The sequence below is a fragment of the Gavia stellata genome, chromosome 2 (genome assembly GCF_030936135.1).
Source record: "Gavia stellata isolate bGavSte3 chromosome 2, bGavSte3.hap2, whole genome shotgun sequence".
Lineage (NCBI taxonomy): Eukaryota > Metazoa > Chordata > Aves > Gaviiformes > Gaviidae > Gavia > Gavia stellata.
The window spans coordinates 22,047,473-22,062,773 of NC_082595.1; the positions used below are offsets into that span (position 1 = coordinate 22,047,473).

Here is a 15,301-nt window from a genome sequence, read left to right on the forward strand (position 1 = left end):
CTTAAAAGTTTTTTTTCAGTTGGATGGCAGCACAAAGTCAAATCAAGCCTCTTTGAGATACAATTGCTAAGTGGTTAGGGGTCAGCATTGTTTCAAGTTAATGGTTTATTTGTATTGCTGGAAACTTTATGAATTACAAGCTTTGTTCTTCTGGTCTGTGCTGTCTATGACATGATAATCTATATAAGATACAGGATTTTTTTGACTGGATCTGAAAAACAAAGTCACTTGTTACATTCTGATTCCTGTAAGTTTTTGATTTTCCACTAATGGATATACCTATGTAAATGTGACTGAAATGTAAGGTATTCATTTATGTCTTTCAGTATTTCTAATACTTTGAAAAGTCAGTCAAGGAGAGTAAAAGCTTGTTGTGCTTACTTTTGCTTTTAAGTAATGTTGAAAACGTAAGAGGCTTTTTTCCATTTTCTTCTCTTTTCCATTCAGAGTTTTTTTTAAAAAAAAAGTAAGTTAAATCTGAAACTTAACTGTAGAGGTTTCAGGAAAACAATCTGTTTGTTCTGGTTTAAGATATTGTAGTTGCCAAACTTGAAAAATAATGAAAATGATGCAGAATTGTTTGTCTGAACAATACATGAGGTAGCTGTTCCCAGTAGTTTGTGCTGCATCAGCAAGTACAGCTTTCCTCAAAGACTCTGTCTTTTTTTCCTTTTCTATACTGATATGGCAAAATTCAAGACCTTTTTTTTTCTGAGGTCTAATACTCTTATATAACACATTCTGTTTTTTAAAAAGCATTTATAAAATTTCGTTATACCCAGCAGATAGTGGCAGCAACTTCAGGCCAACAAGTTACATAAGGGCAGAAGTTCATTGTTACGTAATTTAAATTTAATGTTGCGAGGTGGAAAACTTGAATGTGTGAGAAAACCTGCAAGCTACTAAAACACATTGTGCTGCTATGTAGTTGACAAGCCATGTTGTTTATATACAGCAGCTTTGTTTTTTGAAGAACAAGGAATCCTTGATAGATTACAATAAGAATTTTAGTTCAATTTCTGGTGAAGGGGTCACTTCTTCTCAAGGGAAGTGGGTAAATAAAGCTCATCTTCTTACACTTTAAAATTAATTTAAATGCATTTACTTTGGTTTTGAAACAAATGGATATATTTATAAGGTAGTTATTTGATGGATGAAATGGTCGGACAGTGGTTTTGATATAGCAGTTCTGGATACATTTGCATTTCTTTCCTATCTACTTGCTTTCTGGGTAGATCTGATATTAGGTTTAACATTTTGTAGTCTACCCTATGGCTGAGGATATTCACTGATGGAGACAAATGAGTTCCTTTCCATTGTGGCTCTGCAAGCTTGTCAGCTGCAAGTCTTGTCAGGCTGCATGCTTTGAGAAACTGTTTCCATCTCACTTGTGGTGCCTAAGATCGGAGACTATATTAGAAAGCTTAGGGGAGCGTTTTCATACATGATGTGCGAGAAGTGAGTCCAGCATTTTACAGTGGAAGAATTTTCCACAGATCTTGTCCCACACAGTCACGTCACTCTTCATGGGTGATCTTGAGTTTGTGGATATCAGCTGAGATCTCCCTCACTGAGAGGAAAAAGTTGGGATTTTACTAAAATTCCTTGGTCTATCTGAGTACAGGACTAGCTTTCAATGCTGTGATTCTATTGGGTGTTTCAAGTACGCTTTCAGACCATCTCTTTCAGTTTTCTGTGCAGGAGGCATTCTGTGGCTTCTTCCTGACAGAGACTGCCTGTTATTTAACAGCTGTTTCATCTTGTGCTACTAGATACTGTAAAATGTTACACCTCACTGTTTTCTGTAGCATGTGGCACTGTTCACCTCCTACCAACTGCATCATTGCTTGCCTCTGAGATTTCAAAGTGCAGCTTTATGGCAGATGGGAAATCAGAAATGAGATGAGACGTTTTTGATTAGCTCATAATTACCTGTTACCTGCTTCATCTATTGTCAGCATTACTTAAACATGTATAGAACAGCTTATTTTTGAAGACTATATGCACTGAATAGGTGACTAAGATTTAGGGCACATGGATCTTGCTCCTGATTCCAACTGGAATTCTTACTGAGTGTTTGAAAACTTAACTGAACGCTTTTCTGCCTGATTGGCAGAACTGGGAAAAATTTAGGTGGCTCAGCTAAATTCTGGCCCACAGATGAGGTCGGGGCACTCTTTGAAGCAACCTCACCAGTGCTAGGCTGCTTACCAGGGGGATGAGAAGTTTGGCAGTTCTTTTAGCAGCTGCTTGTTATTCCTAGTGTGCGTGTAAAGTGAGAAGAGGATTGGGGCCACAGCAAGCTTTTACGGTTGGAAGGAGTGTGATGAACAAGTGCCTGCAGTTTGGTAGTGGTAGAGGAGGAAAGTTATGGTGAAGCATTGGAAGAACAGGAAACCAACCAAAACCTTAGTGCAATCCCGGGAAGTTTAAGGACATATGTGTGTGTTTGCCAGGACCACCAGACATTGGGACAGTTGCAAACTAAAATGCAGATGGAAGATGCTCTGTGGCTGTATGGGTACAGTGAAACTCTTTGTAGGAGAAAGCTTTGCTATTACTGCAGAAGCCTGTGAATTGCTCAAGCCAATGCAGTTTGGCAAATTTTGTGGTTTGAAACATTTAATGAACATTGATGTCAAATATCTGCTAGCAATTCTGAGGCTAGCGGTCAACCTGAAGATGTTTTAATTACATTTGAACAGCACAGTGCTGGACAAAATATAATGCATGGAAATGAATCTAGTCTATCAAGGAATACCTCTGTTAAAGAGAGAAAACGCAGCTCACAGAGCATTTGATTTGTTTGATCTTGGAAGAACTACATAATACTGTGGACCCAGCTGAGACTGTGGATTTTAAGTCTGATTTTTAGAAAAATGTGTACACGGAAGGAAGAATGTGAGAAGTGGAGTATGGGGATTGAATAAAGAGAAGGCTTGTGGGTGAGAAACAATGAAGACAAATCAATAGGCATTTGGAAAGAATGTGGTTGAATGCAATGAAGATAATGTACGATAGAGGGGAAAACGGCACAGTGAAAAACAGAAGGAAAATGGATACAATGATGCGTTTTAGGAACAGGAAAATGGAAGGCACATTAGCTTTAAATTTCCTCAAAGATGTCTCCATATAGTAATGTAAATTGCAGAAAGAACAGATTGGCTAAACTGCCTTCTGTACAACTGAACACTCATGTGATAAATGCCAAAGAAAGTAAAAAAGAAAAAAGGTATTTGATGTTTTTATGCTGCCATATGGTTACCTCTATGGGAGGAGAGAGGGGGTAATGGGAACAGGAAACAAAACATCCTTTATGTTTTGAACTGTTGGTTATTGGTAATCAACCAATACTTTCCCAGTGAAATGAAAGTGGTGGAGAACAAAACAAATTGGTACTGAGAGAAATTCCAGTAAAAGAATGGAAGAGCCGACGTCTGATTTTAGCACAGTTTTTGTGTAAGCCCCATTAATCTGTGTATAGTGCTTGTTGCTGCTACTCAGCCTCCTTCAGCACTACCTCTGATCTACCTCTGACAACAGCAGACACCCACAACACTCTCTCTCTCTTTTTTTTTTTTAATGGAAATGCCTTTGAGCGTTCTAAGGGTAAGCTGTGGCATTTTCCCTCTGACATAGTGAAGTGTATGCTTCGTGGTGGGTAGGGAGGATATTCCTCTGCTCAGCTCACTACATCTTTTACGAATTTTTGAGTTGTCTGTTATACCAGTTATATCTTGTCTGTTATACCTAACTGGTATAACAGTATACCTACTTCAACAGCCGGGATTCGGACACTCAGTGCTGTGATATCGACAGTAAGTTGAGCCTGTTTATGGGAAAAGCTGGTGAGAATGTTTGGGATGATTATTGTGAAGTTGGTGCTGTTTACTTTGGAATGTAGAAGTGTACAGTAGTTACTGTAGTGCAAATACTTAAGACAATAACATTTATTTGCAGCAGACAATATGTAACTTGAATTCTGCTAGGCTCCAGTTATTTTAGAAAATTGCCATCTGGTCCCTCATACCTGTCAGTTTAATTTTGTGTATCTTAGAGGGTTGCAGTTACATCAGAGAACTTCCCCCATGTCTTTGGTTTTTTCTTCTTTTGGTACAGTGACGAGCAAACTATTGTTGTCTGAAAGTCTTTTAAAGCCAAGTCAGTTTCTCTTCTTACTATTAGGTGAAGTAGCCTCAGTCTTTATGTGTTACTAGCTGCTACATCTGTAGCCAAACTTGTATTCTTACATTGCCTATTTATTTGCTAATGTACAGATCCTCTTGAAAACTTTAGCACTCAAGACATCATGTGGATTTTGAATGCACCCTGCAAGATTTTGATTCCATAAATGAAATGTTAATATAACCTGAGATAGATATAGTCCTGTTCCCACTTATTTCATGGAATTTAAAAGGAAATCTGTTTTCAGTTTCTTCAATCAGCTCACTTGCATTACAAAAGATAAGTACCATTTGGCATGACTGGACTCAAAAATAGATACTAAAATAATAACTTTATTATAATGGTTGAAATTCTTAACAACTTCAGTGAGAGGAATGGGTGCTTTCCCCCAAAAAACTGAAACAGAAATGAAAGCTGCCTGCAAATGTCACTTGTAGCCTTGAAAACATGAGAGTATTCAAGTATCTTTGGTTCATTTATTACCTCATTTTTTAATAGCTTTATCTTACTGACTAAAACCTAAACAGTCAAATCAGTTTACCTTCTTGAAGGTGTGTATTTGACTTTACCATTTGATAGGAGTGGAAGCAAATATAATAAAGGAATAGAACTGGAAAGAAACAAGGGTATACCAAGCATATATACATATGGATGTGTGTATATATAAAAACAATATAGATAAATTTTCTGAGTTCTTGCTAAGGGTTTGATCATTCGAACTATGTTTAAATAGCCAATAGAAACTTTTCAAAGAAAAATGATCCCAAATGATATATCAGTCTCTTCCTGAAACTGATCTACTGCCCTTTTTTTTTCTATTGAACTGCATATGGCTTCCACTGCCTATACTTTACTTGAGCAAAAAGGCATCAAACCTCAACATTTGAGAGCAAATCCAAAGACCTTTTCAAAGATTAAAACTGAACGTTTTGAAGACCTTATCTTTCTGATGTACACCAAATCATTCCAACTGACACTTCAGTGAATGAATGTCTTTCTATACTAGAAGGCCTTGAATAACTCTTTTGCATCTCTAAATCCAATTAACACTGACCCATGTAATGAAAATGCCGCATACTGACTGATGAATGTTGTGTGTTGACTAGCTTATAAAATGGTTTATTTGGGAAAATATATCTGAATTTAACAACCTGAGGTAACATCTGCCATGAAAAAGATTTCAAAAATAGTATGCAAGACTAAAATATTGAATTACAAAAAGAAAAAAATCCAAAATCTATTTGCCTTGTTCCCTTTACTGGTGGCTTCTTCCACCTTTTTCCTGTTTGTCCCTGCCTCCATCTTGCAGTGACCTAACAGGCATTTCAGAGATACCTGTTTTAGGCCAGACCTGGACACTTTCAGCAGATGCATTAAAGCAGAAAAAAAAAGATAAACTGCGGTTTTGTGTGAAGAAAGTAATACCAATGGACCACTCTTTTCATTTCATTGGCACAGAGCTATGGCTTAAGGGTTTGAGGGATGGAAATGTCACATAAGACTCATGGTATAGAAGGAATGGGGAGAAAGAGACAGAGAAGTTGTGCTGTGGGAGAGAGAAGCAAAGAGAGGGGAGGTGAATGGAGAAATAACTTATAAAAGTTACTTCAGTTCTTCAAACATTGTGTTTATTTTTTATTTTTATTCTTTAAAAAGCTTGTTTATTTGACATATTATAGTTATCTGACTAGATTTGGCAAGAGAAGTGGCTTTTCCGTTGTAAATGGCGTTCTTTCACGATTCCAATTTACATCGAAACCATTTTGTAAGTGTTGCTTACCAGTTGCAGTATGTATTGCACTGCTTCTTGGATTGTGTGTGGTGTGAATTCATAGGAGGTTTCAAAGGTTGTGACAGACTGTCTAGCCTGCCCTGTGTTCCTTGTGTGTAAATTTTGATGATTGTAAGTGTTCCATAATTTTATAAATCATTAGTTTGATATTTTCTGTGAAAGATTTTGCATAGTATTGAAGATTTAACAAACTATTCTTAGATAGTCCTCATAGAAAGCAATAAATTTGAATTTGCATGCATTTATTTTTTTTGCGCCCAGTTTGAAAGAACTCAACTAGCCACCTTGAAAAGACTGTGTTAGAACATGAAATAACTAAACTCTATGGGGAATTAATAAAACTTATGGCCTTGCAGTAGCACGTTTTGATAGCAGAAATGAAAATGGCTCAAGAAAGAGTATGCTAGAATAGCTCTTTGAATGCTGGGTCATAACAGGCTTTTTCCTGTACAGGACCCCAGAAACATTTCTCAGCCTAAGCTGAACTTGTGTTTACTTAACTTTACTGTGGTATTTCTTCCTGGTTCTGAATTTATCAATAAAATCTGGTTTTATTTAAGATAACTTGTGTATGTCTTGGATAAAACAAACAAACAAAAAACCCCTCTACTTCTTCCTTTGGGGGAGTGAGTAGGACTGAGGCAGTTAATGGTCTCGTGGTTGGGCAGTTCACGGGAGAATTTTATGAGAGTCTCCCTGGACGTGACCACAGACTCCCAAGAGTTGTTATCAACAAAGGAGAAGGTAATGATAGAAATATTGAATGTGTTGGTTACAAAGAAAATACATCTCTAATGTGGCTTTAGTCTAAGTTAAACTTGACTTTGCAATATGAAACATTCTGGATCATGCTGGGAACAGGAAAGGTACCATCAATGTGCTGTTTTAGTTTCCACATAACAACTTCACCTTTCCTATAGGTTATGGTTTCTATTTTTACTCAGTAAGAAACAGGATTTATGTTAAGATCCTGAATGTTACATGTTGAGAGCCAATTGAACACTATACATTTTGTAAATCTGCTAATATTTCAATGTCAAGGCCAACTGGATTTTTACACAAAATAATTGTCTTGAGCCATCTGACTGTATGGCAGAAAATGAAGAGTTGGCTGTATGGCCCGCTGAGGCTCAGCTAGAGCCACACTTGCTTTAAATAGTACATGTGGAATATCCACAAATCATATGTCTTAGATTTTATGGGAAGACATTATTATTATTTTTTGTCTTAAAGGGACCAAGGGGTTAAGACAAATCTGAATAATTGAACAGCCTGTAAAATACAAGTTGGGATGAGATTTTCAGGGCAGTCACAGCTGCAGAAAGTTCTGGCAACTTCTCCTGAGGAGAAAAATATTCATGTGATTTCAGGTTTATGTTGCTTTAAGGGAGGCAAGTACTTCCGTTACCAGCTCATTTGTGACAAGAATTTTGTGTTTTAAATAGCAAAAAGTGTCTTGTCTTTGGGGATCAGAAGTTCCCTGTGTGAAGAGTAATATTCACAAAATCTGCACACTGCCCATCCATTAGTAGTAAGATGGAAAACCCAGCAGTATTAGTGTAGCTATACTTTACTTTCTGGCAGTACTTACTGTTCTTGTTATGCTTGTGACAAGCAGTTAGTCCTGTTGTACTGTGCAGACACGAGTAGCTGGTAGTCTGTCTGCCCCGAAGACTTTCCTGTCTATTTGGATAAGGCTACTGGAGAGGAACATGTAATGCACAGAGTTAACAGTGTCTGATAGACGATGTTATTTTGGTTAAAGGTGGGTTTGGGGTTTTTTTAGGTTTGGTTAGGAAGTGGTAAGTCAACTGGGATGAAACCCTCAAGGAAGGCAGGTTAGGTGCTGGGGAGAAGTACAGCAAGGGTGCTGTTGCAGAGTACGATTGAGGAAGGAGCAGTGGGAAGGAGCAGAGATTCAGAACAAGCAGCTGAGGAGCACAGGGTCAACGAAGTCCTGCCAAAATCTGTTTGCTCCATGCTCTCTGCTTTGGCAGCTTCTGTAGCTGCTCTTGCTGTCTGGGGTTTCTGGCTTGTTCTTCCCCAGCAGTTTTTCTTCAGACAGTATGGCTGGGGAAGAAGGAAAAAGCAACACCTAAGTTCTTGCACTTTTAAAATTATATTCTCCCTTACATACGTTTTGATCCAGGACAGTCCAGTGAAGAGGAATTGTCCTTTATGAGACCTTTTTGGATTTTTTGGTCTCCCTTTATTTGCAACAGGTCCTGAACCTTGCCATAGTTTTGCATCACTCATGCCTGTAATAATACAGTTCATGTATCAGTCCCTGCCCATGGAGCTCCATTCTATTGTTTTCATTCATTAATTTTTTAAAAAGTATTCTAGACTACAAAAGCCCTGGAAATGTTGAATTATGTTCCTTTTTCTAAGGTGGAATTTAAAGTAATTTATTATACTACCCTATCTCTGATTATGTTTTTGCCACTTCTGCTTTTTTATGTTGCTTTGTGAATGACCCCATAAGAGAAACAAAACTAAACAGATAGAAAATAATGAGACAAGCAAGCTTCAAATTGCCATCAAAGTACATAACATAAATTAGCTAAGGCTAGACATTTTCATCAGTATATTTTACAGTATTCCTAAGTGTTCATGCTGCCAGTAATGTCTAAAATGCATTATGTTTATGTGCTGCTAAAGGATTAAAAATAGCTGAATGAAAAATAGCTAAATTATTGAGTTACTTTTGGTTTGACTGCTAAAGTGTATTGGGGTACAACATACCCAATCAACCTGTCTGTCAGCTTGAAGATTCTTTTCCCTGTAGAACATTTAAATAGTTTAAATATTATGTCACTTCTGTTTTCTTTTTTTGGTTCTTATGAATTCTTTCTTGGAAGTTGTGCCTTAGCACAATTTTCTGTAGTACTATGCTGACTTTGTACATTTTTGTACCGTGCAGGAGTTTTGAAATACATGATAAACTACTGTGTTTTCCAATGCACGAGTTGCCTTTTACCCCCCTGTGTAAATGGAAATATACAATTATGTATATATCCTGCCCACTAAAGTACGTAATAATTAATATGATAGTTGAATTCAGACCAGTTACTTAAAAAAGATATAACCTTCTCTTTCGGTCGTCACTGTGAACTTCAGTGTGAGAAGGCCTGATTTAAGATCAAACAAGCGCAGAACCAAATCTAGGTATGAATTACTGCAAATACGTGTACCTGTAGAAGGATATCTGTCTCTTAACAACAAGTTCTGTTGATTAAAATTTTATATTCTGTGTTTGGTATTAGTTCATACATTGCTGTTTAGCAAATATCAGACGTGCTACAGTAATGTAGATCAGCAGTCATGATGTTTTTACATGGCAGATTTTTACACTGCAAAATACAGAGGAAAAAACAGAAATACAATTGTGGTCGGATGATTTAGTCCACTAAAAGTTGACCAGGACACACCAAATTTGATTAAAAACAGGAAGTTAGTCAAGTGAAGCACATTACAAATTTTTTCTTAGCAAGATTTGTGTGTTGGAAACAGCAAAATAACAGTACAATAGGATTTCTATGAAAATGTACATTATTATGACAGATTATTCAGGTATTATAGTCTGCCAAAGTGTAGTGATTACTTAAGGAAAAAGAAAAATATTACAGAGTGCTTTCAGGTTTGTCGTAGAAACAAGAGGGTCAAAATACTGCAGGAAGCAAGGTAAATTGGAAGCATGTTTGAGATTGTTCTTATCTAAGATAAGATATGGGAAAAGGGAAGGAATAGTCTCAGTAAAACCAGTGACCATGAGAACTTACTGTACATCATGGTATATTATGGTGCTGTGTATGTGGAATTTCTAATGGCAAGTGAAATCTTTATTGGTATTTTTGGGCCGTAAAGATGAGTAAATGAAAAAAGGGTGGAGTATCAAATTGTCTTAATGAGATGCAGACATATTGGGGCTATGAAGAAGCCACTCCTGCTAATTGTTGTCATGTAAGCATAGAACTGCTTGAGCAGAGACTGCGTAAAGAAGGAAGTGTGCTGCTTATCACGCCTTATTACACATCAGAGCTTTTGCCCTTGGATGTTTCCTGTAATAAACCTTTGAAAAGTGTTACGAAGAAACACTGGACTAAGTGGGTGATGGACGGATAATCAGGTGTTTACACTTCAGGGAGTTTAAAAGGCCTTACTATATAGGCTTGTTAGTTGATTGAACCTTTTGAAATGGGTCATAGCAGAAACAAAATGTGGCATTAGCAAGGCACTTGCTGGTAGTAAGGGTGACTGTATAAGACAATTTAGAGCTATCATTCTGAAAAGAGAGAGAGACTTCTACTGTTTCAGTGGTTGTGAAAATCAAGATGACGTGCATTTAGTGATGAACTGTGAAAAACAGACTACTGATTAAAGGTAAGAAAACAATAAAGCTTGTCTTTACTGCTGTAAAGTCATATAAAGAATGTACAAGGTTTTACTGGAAGTAATCATTACAATTCAAACTGAATAATTATTTTTTCACCACTTTATCTTTGAGGGACTGATGGAGAAGTGCGTCTTCTGCATAGGAAACATGGTACCTGTTGTTAATTTTAGGATTGCTTTAATTGTACTTTCAACACAGTTTTAATAATGGTTAGAGTCCCGCTTCTTGGATTCTTCCTCTTCAGTCGTTAATATGACAACCCTTGTGCTTCCTGTTTTGAGGTACTGCCTGAATTTGAGCCTGTGCAGTCGTAGTTTTATCCAATCTTCATCCGTTTCCTTATTTGTTTAATGATAACATCTACGTAAACATTATTTAGTCATCAATGATATTTTCCCATTACATTGTTTTATAGTGGCAAATTTACCATGTCTCAAAGGTTAATGAATGATAGATCTAGAGTTTGATGTTTCTCAGCAAGGTAAGGAACTTTGCAGCAGCGAAGTTTTCTTCTACCCTGATAGACATGTGGGAGACCAGCTTAGTAGCTGTAACTCATATCTTTGTTGCTGAGGCTTTCAGTGATGCTGTATCAGTATTGATGTTGCTTTTGGGCACATATCAGACGAACATTGCTTTAAAATGCTTTTCAAATAAAAAATTTGAAGCATCTGTCCTGGTAATTGCAGCTGGATGAAGAATAATTGTTGGTTCTAATAAGATAGTTTATGGATGATATTTATTTTTTTTTAATGTGCAAACATTTTTACCTGTAGGCTTATTCTAGTCTCATGTGTTGTTGGACATCATAATACAGAACAGACTGGTAATTGCAAAAGTGACTTTGTTATGATTTCTTTTGACTCATGATGGTGGTGGTTGTTGTTGTTTAGGAAACCTGAATTGACTGACTCTGCCTCTCTGCTAGAGACCTTCAAGTTTCTTGAAAATGCAGCTGCAGACTTTAGTGATGAAGAAGATGAAGAAGATATTGAAGGAAGAGAGAAAACAATCATTGATACCGCAACAGTGAGTGGAAAAAATAATTGAAAAAGTTACGAAGAACAGAAAAAGTGAGATTAATGAGATGCCTATATGCAAACTATATGACTGTGTATGTACACGTGCAAATCATTAATGCATCTTTATGATGGTCTGTCCAAGCATGTGTGCATAAGAGGAATCATATAAGCATTTCTGAGTTTGTGCATACAAGTTAAGCTTTGCCATCTTTAGTGCTTTAAGTTTGTGGTGACAGATTAAAATTTTTAAATTGTCTTTCTACTATTCCATGCTGCCTAGTATTTTTGATATATATTGAATACAATTTTTAAGGTAGCAGATGTCCTTTTTTACCATTTTCAGCTTAGTTTGAAGGTATTATTTGTAATGTTGCATGTCAAAAATGCATTGTTTCTTGAATATTTATGTAAATGTATAGATATTTAAAATGACTTGTAGACATTTATCCTTGTACAGTACAGAACTGAAATACTACATTTCTCTTTAAATAGCTTGTGGAAGGAAGAAGTAGTTTATTAACCACGTTAGAGTTTTTCCAGTTATAAACTTTTTTGTTTGTTTATTCAGTCAAATACCTGAAACTCCCTCATGATCTATACTTTGCTATATGATTTGGTCATATGATCACATAAAATACACACATACAGTCAGTACTCAATTTTATCCTCTTTTCAAAATGAATATTTATTCAATGAGTTGTTTCCTAACAATTGAAGCAGGTAAGAGTTATGATAGATGTGATTGTTTCTATGATCAGTTTTAAGAATGAACACTTAAAAAAAGATCAGTTCTAAGGAGTTCTTAAAGAGGATCTTTGTAAGCTTGTTCCCGTCATCCATGGGCTATGAATTAATGTCTTGACTCTTCTGTAAAATCATCTGTAATAACAGTATGTTCAGTAAGCTTGCTGAAGGAATGAAGCTTGAAGTTTAGAATTGCTTCAGATTTTGAAATTGGTTCATTGTATTTAGGGGAAACAGTCATTCATCCTCATGAACTATGGGATGTTGGCCTATGTATTGAAGTCTTTTCAGACTGACCCTTAGCGAGGTTCCAAGTTAAAGTATTGTGATGAATGTAATTTTTCTTTTTCTGTAGAAGTAAAATTTATGCTACAGATTTCATGTATCATGGCATCAGCTTATCTGTTAGTCAAGTAACTGTAAAGCATCTAGTCCATTTTGATTATTGATGGAAAAGTAAATTTATTGCAGAAAGCATACAATGAGGTCCTTCATTAAAACATGTATTTTTTCTTTTACCAAAATTTGGTAATTTTTTTTTACCAAATTTGCTTTTGAATTTGAAAGGGAAGTGCAGTTTAAACATGAAAGTACCGTGTTTAAGTAACAGTAATATCTGAGGAAGTATTGAGGATGGAATGATTTTTGCCAAATCTAAGCAAATTGGCTCTTGTCAGTTGTGTTGGTTTTTTTTCTAGACTTGTCTTTTGGTCCACGTGTAGAGTGATTTCAGAGGTGAGAGTTAAAAAGGCTATTTTCAGAGAAGCAGAGTGAGTTTGGTTTTGCTGAAGTCCTTTCTACAGCATTCTGCGATTTTTGTCTGTGGGTTTTGTGTGTTTTTTTAAAAAATCTGTATTAAGAGAAAGTTTGTACTTTTCTGGAATTAAAAAAATAGTAGTGGTCTAGGTCATTGTAGATTCATTATCAAGTGATTGATTATTGGCAGTTATAGGAAGAAAGATCTACAGACAAATTTCATTTTGACTTTGAACAAAGTCTATATGCTTGTTCCAGATTTGCTTATTAATGTATACTTTTCTGCTGCTTCTTCAACTTCCTGTTAGGATTTTACATAGAAGACAAGACAGTACTGCTTGGTATAAAGATGTGTGTGTAACTTAATTCAGCTTTTTTCTCTCCTTCCGGACCTTTCAGATTGTAAGGAAAAGAGTGCTATCTGACAGCAGTGAAGACAGAGATACAGAAGAAGCTTTGAAGGAGTTTGACTTTTTGGTTACCTCAGATGAAGGTGATGGGGAATCGAGAAGTTCAGGAGATGGAACAGAGTGGGGTAAGGAAATTTAATGGATTGTACCTGGAGAAAAAAAAAATTATGCTAAGAATATATTGTGAGTGATTTGTTGATTGAGATCTATCACGATCACAACACCTTTTGAGTATTCCTACAGTAAATAATTGGCAGACTAAAATCCTCTTGACATAATATTCTCATTCTTCTGTATACTGCTTTAATGTAAGGATTCTTCAAGGTTTACGCTTCTGGTCGTTGTCTTTTTCCTTTAATAATAAGGCAGATAGAGTTTGAATGTTATGGGTGGAATTTCAATGTGTTTTTCCAGTGACCCATGCTAACGAAGGGCTCTGATAAAGCTATGTTTTACAATTACGACGTAAAAGTTATTTTGTCGTCTTTGCTTTCTCTCACTTTGATACAGAGAGTAATGTGAGCCATAAAGGCTGAATTAATTGTACTCTTATTGTGTGTTAGCAATTTGAGCAATATGAACTATTCAGTTGCTCAAATTGTCTTTTATAATTTATCAGGAGAATGTATCTTTAAGCTCCCTAGTCATAGAGAGAAATTTCATAAACTGTTCTCTGTCCTTTGAGGTTCATGCCCTGCAACCCAGAATGTCAGCATCCACTTTACCTTGACATAATTATTCCACATAAACTCACTGCATAGGGAAGGGAAGAAGGAAGAGAACTGATTAAATATCTTGATGGGGAGTTGTTTCCTCCTTAAGGTGCTCTGGAAAATCTTAAGCATAAATGGACACAGAGGGAGCTATGGAAGATGAATGGGAAATAATTGAGCTTTATAATGGAATTGAAACCTTGACAGACAAATAAGCTATGGTAGCTGTGGCTCTCACGTGAGCTAACAGCTCCGAGATGCAGTATTTCACTGAAGCCATGTCCAACTCCTGGCTGGACTCCAAATTATTGTTCAGTGTGGTGTAGTCTCTCTGCTTAAGAGGATGTGTTTCAATATTGTTAGGTACAGCAGTCAGTATTCTGTTCACCAAATAAATTTAGGAATGTTACTCTTTACGAAAAATATTTTTATTAGGTTGTTCTGCTACTTCTCTTTAATATTAAAATTTTATCCGTTTATGCTTGATAAGTGTAGCTATTGCTTGTATCACCAAAAAGTTGGCATGTCAACAGGAGCTTTTTTGTTCTCAAATTCACACTTCTGGTTTATTTTTACTTCCATTGATGACAGCTGAGTACAAATGAGCAAAAGTCTAACATTAAAAATAAATTGTCATGGAAAGCAGTAGTTCCATTTCTAGAATTATTAAGGGGTTTTTTGAGTTATAGACATTCAGGTTTTTCAATTACTTGTTTCACAATCTGTGTCTTTTATAGTAAGCGTATATAAGAATAACCTTCTTCAAGGAACTGCCATTATGAATCACTTAGGTTAATTTGATTTAAGTGAAACTGTTAGATGTAGCGTAGAAGAGTGATGTTGTGTAGCGAGAATAGAAGCAAACAGAGGAAGTCCTTGCTTCATTTTGTATCCCAAACATTACTGATTAGTTGCAGTAATCTGTTGAACCCTTTTAACTTGAAAGGTCCTTGGAAGCATTCAGGTAATTTTTAAACTATAAAGTACTTGCACAGTAGTAGTTCAGGATCCACTTGTGAAGTTGAACAGAACCGGTGGAACATGCAGGAAGTATCCTGGGACAGTCTGTAGAAAATTAATTTATTATCTATTTTCCTGGCAACAATACAATCTAATATAAATCCATTTAAAGTTTTTGTTGGAGTAGAGCAAAAAATCTTGTCTAGCCATGGAGGAAAAGCATGATTAAAACTTATAACCTGGTCCCAGAAAGAATACATACTTGTTTCTCTCAAGCGTGATTTTCTCATATATTTTTTTGAGTTCTTCATGCAATTTTTGAT

The 15,301-nt window shown here is 36.1% G+C and overlaps 1 protein-coding gene across 3 annotated transcripts in view; it reads left to right on the plus strand.

Moving 5' to 3' along the window:
* The window catches only part of STRN (striatin), a 67,737-nt gene that overhangs the window by 28,827 nt on the left and 23,609 nt on the right, over positions 1 to 15,301 (plus strand). For all 3 annotated transcript variants that reach the window (XM_059835887.1, XM_059835888.1, XM_059835889.1), the window contains exons 6-7: positions 11,267 to 11,402; positions 13,295 to 13,430. In XM_059835887.1, the coding sequence (XP_059691870.1) occupies positions 11,267 to 11,402; positions 13,295 to 13,430 (272 nt within the window). The remainder of the gene's footprint in view (positions 1 to 11,266; positions 11,403 to 13,294; positions 13,431 to 15,301) is intronic.